This window comes from Gracilinanus agilis, unplaced genomic scaffold (assembly GCF_016433145.1).
Source record: "Gracilinanus agilis isolate LMUSP501 unplaced genomic scaffold, AgileGrace unplaced_scaffold13586, whole genome shotgun sequence".
NCBI classification, from domain to species: domain Eukaryota; kingdom Metazoa; phylum Chordata; class Mammalia; order Didelphimorphia; family Didelphidae; genus Gracilinanus; species Gracilinanus agilis.
In genome coordinates, this window is record NW_025344238.1 from 1 (window position 1) to 5,220 (window position 5,220).

General features: G+C 40.4%; 1 protein-coding gene across 1 annotated transcript; it reads right to left on the minus strand.

Moving 5' to 3' along the window:
- Positions 1-593: 593 nt before the first annotated feature.
- On the minus strand, positions 594-2,553 carry CDC42EP3 (CDC42 effector protein 3). Its single transcript, XM_044683135.1, has one exon. The coding sequence runs from the start codon at positions 2,409-2,411 to the stop codon at positions 1,647-1,649; it is 765 nt and encodes a 254-aa protein (XP_044539070.1). The 5' UTR covers positions 2,412-2,553; the 3' UTR covers positions 594-1,646.
- Between the last annotated feature and the right edge of the window lie 2,667 nt (positions 2,554-5,220).

The window sequence follows — 5,220 nt, forward strand, 5'->3', positions numbered from 1 at the left end:
TATATATATATATATATAATTTTTTTCACCATTGTAGAATGTAAATCCCTTGAGGGCAGGAAGTTTTCATTGTCTTTGTATGAATACCCAGAACCTAACACATTGCCCAACATGGAGAGCTGCTTATTAAATGCTTGCTTGTGAGATAGACATTGTGTCACTTAGTTCATTCGATTTGGAAGAAAATTTGTTGCAGAGCTAAGGGAAACCATGGCAGCTCACGAGGGGGCCATATTTACATGTCTGGGAGAAAAAGAAGCAATGACAGAGAGAGGGAGGGGCAGGAAGCTAAATTCTGGTAGTGGCAATGAAATTTCATTACTCTGTGTTGGTCATACATGGGATTTCAATATGCCTGACAAGATTTTCTTGTGGTGATAAGACTAATTTCTGAAGCCTCAGGAACTGAATAAAGCCTAGCGATCATTTAACATATACAAGTGCAAACTATTTAACTGTTGGTTGGCTTCAAGAGTTTTTGTAAAATTCTTATATCCTAAGTTTAGGATCAACAACTATCTTATACTCTATCTCCTTCCCTCTCTCCCCACACCGTTACCCCACCCTTCCAGGGCAGTCAAAAGGCAGGCTCATTTTTAAACATTTTACTTGTTTATTGTGTTGCATGAAGTACCTATGTAATTAATGCAAGTATTGTATCGAGAGCCACATTTCCCCAAACAGTAAGTGGGGCAGCTCAGTCTCCAAAGAAGCTCAGTGAATATAACCAGTGCCTTTTTAAAACAAAAAAAACTTTACAATCCTGTTGCTTGCAGTGATATGCGCTTATGTGATAATAGATGAAGAAACAAAAGTAATGCTAAGTATTAATACATCTTCTCAAAAACACACGCACACACACATACACGGTTTACAATGGATCCCCCCCCAACAGAAACGAGGCAAGCGATGACTTTTGGATGCAATTCCTATAAAATGTAGACTCTGCAATAAAAAGCCAAAGGCACATAAAAATATATTTTAACTTTAAAAATAATTTAGTTACAGTAATACTTTGCTTGAGTCATCCTCCCAACGTGTATTTGCTGGTCCAAAAATCTGAGATATAGAATATATAGGGATATATAAACTGGAAAAAAAAATCCCAACCCTATAAAGTTGTTCAAATATGAAATCATACAAATAGTTTAACACTGAAGATCTAGCTACAGTGTAGTGCAGCCCAAATAATTCTTAGAAAACTGTCTATATTGAGAAAAAAGGTTTAGTTGTTAAATAAGAGGGAGAGAATTAATGCTTCCTCCTTCCCTCTCTACGCTGCTTCTCTGATAACATGCTGAGAATGTCAGAGTATTGCAAAGTTCCTTATAATGATTGAGCCAGGCAGTTTTACTAAGCGCCATCTCCAGCCAGATTCCTTGCGTATTTACCAGCAAACTTTTGATCTGCCCATCGAGAATGCCTGCAGAAAACTAGTTCTGACTCATTTTCTCTGTTTTGCAAGGAGAGCTCTGAGCATATCCAACAGTAAACAACCTAGCAGGTAAAAAAATATTTTGTAGGAACACTTATTTTTAAAAAAAACCCATTGCATAACTGCAAATGCCACTAGTTAAGCTCTTTGTAGGTTTTCTTCCACTGGGATTGCTTTTGACTTGCCAGTACCATTGACCATGCCTGTGGTTCTATAATTTATTTTTATCCATTACATTAAGAACCTCATCTAGAAGGGAGGGCCCAAGGTCCAGCTGCAAGGAGAGCAGAGAGCCTGTCAGCTCAGAGAGGGATTCTTCTGAGTTTGTCTTCTTGATCAGTTCACATGGAACAGAACTGTCAAACATATCTTCTGATTGCCAGTCACTGTACTGTTCAGAGAGACTGGATGAATGGCTATCTCTGCCATTACTATAGTGGGATGCTGTACCATTGCCTTTCCATGGGGCATCCTCAGGGTCCACAGTCCCATTCTCCACATGGTTGCTTTTCTCCTGAGGCTTTTCTTCTATCACTGGCTCACAACTAAGTCTTGGGAGCTTTGAGGGACCAAAGGAATCCTGTTTGGTATTAAATGTCACAGGAGATAATAAGGGCAACATGAGAGCTTGGGAACCACCAATAGCAGGAAGGGAGATAGCATTTTTGAGCACTGGAGAAGGTGTCTCTGAAAACATGGAGTCAGAGGTGCTATTTGCCCTTAGGAACTCAATATGCCCAGGGAGCTGGCCAACTCTCATTTTCTCCTGGTTCCCAGGTAACAGCTCATAATTCCCTTGAAGAAATGAAATATCCCCAAACACATCATGCTGGCCCTCTTTTCCAATGTGAATCGTGTGTCGAAAATCCCCTAGTGGAGGACTGATCATATCTGGAGACAAAATGTCCCTCAGTTTAAATTTCTTGCCTTTCTTGTTATTGGCAGCTTTCAGGTAAATTGGGGTCTTGGCTGGCATCTTTGGACTGGAAACTGTCTGTTTTGCAGGAGAAGAAAAAAAGCCACTTTCTTCGTGGGTGAGCAGGTACTTTTCCAAAAAGAGTTTCAATATGGACACTATCACATCATTTTCTCCAATGGCTTGGACAACAATTAAGGCCTCATGAAGATTTCCTGAGGTTCTAGACAGATGAGTCCAGCTGCCAAGTCAATTAGCCACAGGGTGGTCAAAGCGTCTCTGGAAGATAAGAAAACCAAAGAAGGTTATCATTAACTTACTATGGCTCACTTGGTTTTGTGATAAATAGTTGTTGTTCTGTTAAGCAAATCCCCAGGAAGTTATGGCATAGATAGTTCCACTTGAACTTTATGATGTTGTGTTCCTTCATTAATCATGATATTTATGTCCCCCTATAAGAAAACCTAGTGAATCTTAAATGTTAATAAAAAAAAAATAAGATAAACACAAACATCCCCATGTTTACATTAAAATCAAACCCACTAAATCAGAACATGGGCCTTCCATCTGTCCACCAAGAATCTGGGCTTCTTCATCTATCCAAGGGTGAACTTTCCTTTCTGTTTTGCCTCTTGAAAATAAAGGATAACATCCTTAAGAGTTGGGACTCTCCTCTTATAGAGTGTTACTGGATTTGGGAATTAGGAAAACCTGGCCTCAGAAACTGGCTTCATTCTAAATGCCTCAGTTTTGGTTCCAGGTTAAAATGGCGGCAGAGTAAAAAGCAGCTCTCAACCTCTCCTGACCGAAAACATACAAGACTCCTCAAGGGGACATAAAAACAAGTCCAGATGAACGGAGGAACCGCACAACAGGGTGTAGCGTGGAAGGTACGTGGAATCAGGACATTTCCATGCTATAAAGGGGTGAAATAGCTCTCACTAAATCGTGGGCTGAGCAGCCACCTCACCCCCACCCCCTCTACACACAACACCTATAACGCCAAAGCCAGCTAAAAAGAAATAGAGCAAGTTTGGGGCACCCATCGAGTCATTGGCAGCTCCAGGGCCTGTTCCTGAGAGCAGCAAGATTTAGGTCCCCAAAAAGCTAAAGAATGAGCACAAACTCTGAGCGCAGACACGGAGCGCAGGTGGAGGTGTGGGTGGAGGCAGACACAGCCGTGAGCTAAGGCTCTGAAACCCTGAGTGGGGAACCAGTGCAGACGGGTATACGACTGTGGAAGCAGCGCCCTGAGACTTGTAAAGAAACCTCCTGCAGAGGATCAAGCAAGGGGGTCCACCAGGGGGCTTGACCTTGGAAAAAACCAGAACTCAGACCTCAGGAGCCAAAAGACCGCAGACAGTCGCTGAGAAGCTGCTGGTCTAATGATGGCTACCCAGACTCAGGAAGTTCAGAAGAGAAAGATTAACAACAAGAAAAAGAAGTCTTTAACACTCGACAACTTTTACACAGAGAAAATACAGACAACCGAGCAAACAGAGGAGGAGAACAAACAAGCATCCAGACCCTCCTCAAATAAGGAAAATGGGTCACAAGCTATGGAAGAGTTCAAAACAAGTTCAAATCAAGAGATTTTGAGGAAGATGGAAGAGATCTGGCAAGAAAATAACAGTTTAAAAGGTAGAATCTTGCAATTGGAAAGTGAGGCTCAGAAATCAAATGAACTGATAAGCAAATTGAACACCAGAAATGACAAGATTGAAAAGGAAAACCAAAAGATCATAGCCGAAAACCGAAAGATTATAGCTGAAAACCAGTCCCTAAAGGCTAGAATTGAGCAATTAGAAGCTAATGATCTCTCAAGACAACAAGAACAAATAAAACAAAGTCAAAAGACTGAAAAAATAGAAGGAAACATGAAATATCTCAATGAGAGAGTGACAGACCAAGAAAACTGGTCTAAAAGAGACAATTTGAGAATAATTGGTCTTCCAGAAAAACCAGAAATTAATAGAAACCTGGAGTCCATACTAAAAGAAATTATTCAGCAAAATTGCCCTGAAGTCCTACAACAAGAGGGCAATATAGACATTGAAAGGATCCATAGACACCCGCGACATTCGATCCAGATAAGAAAACGCCCAGAAATATAATTGCCAAATTCAAGAGTTTCCAAGCAAAAAAAAAATCTTACACGAAGCCAGAAAGAGACAATTCAAATATCAAGGAGCACCAATCAGGATCACACAGGATCTGGCAGCCTCCACGCTAAAAGACCACAAGGCTTGGAATATGATATTCAGAAAGGCAAGAGAGCTGGGCCTGCACCCACGGATCAACTACCCATCAAAATTGACTATATATTTCCAGGGGAAAGTATGGGCATTCAACAAAATTGAAGATTTCCAAGTATTTGCACAGAAAAGACCAGGGCTAAATGGAAAGTTTGATATCCAACCACAAAAATCGAGAGAAACATGAAAAGGTAAATAAGAAACAGAGGGGAAAGAAAGAAAACTCATAATTTTTAAATTTGCCTTTTTAAGGGCCTCAGTGAGATCTAATTATCTGTATTCCTATGTAGAGAAATGCTATGTATAATTCTCTGTAGTGAACTCTATTCACTATTATAGTATTCACTATTATAGTAATCAGAAGAATAATTCACAGGGAGAGGGTGGAACACTAAATAATCTAAGATGACATGGGGGATGGGAAAGAGGGGGTGAATAGTAGGGGACAACAAGAGAAACTTGAGTGAATAAGAAAAATAGGATATGATATTACACACAAAGAGGGCATGGGAAGGAGAGGGGACAAATACTATTATAAGAAGGAGAGGAAGAGAGCATTAAGAGGTAATAATCAAACCTTACTCTCAGTGTAATCAACCTAGAGAGGGAAGAGT

Excerpts from the sequence above, each read along its gene's own strand:
- CDC42EP3 (XM_044683135.1), bottom strand. The coding sequence starts at position 2,411 with ATGCCAGCCAAGACCCCAATTTACCTGAAAGCTGCCAATAACAAGAAA.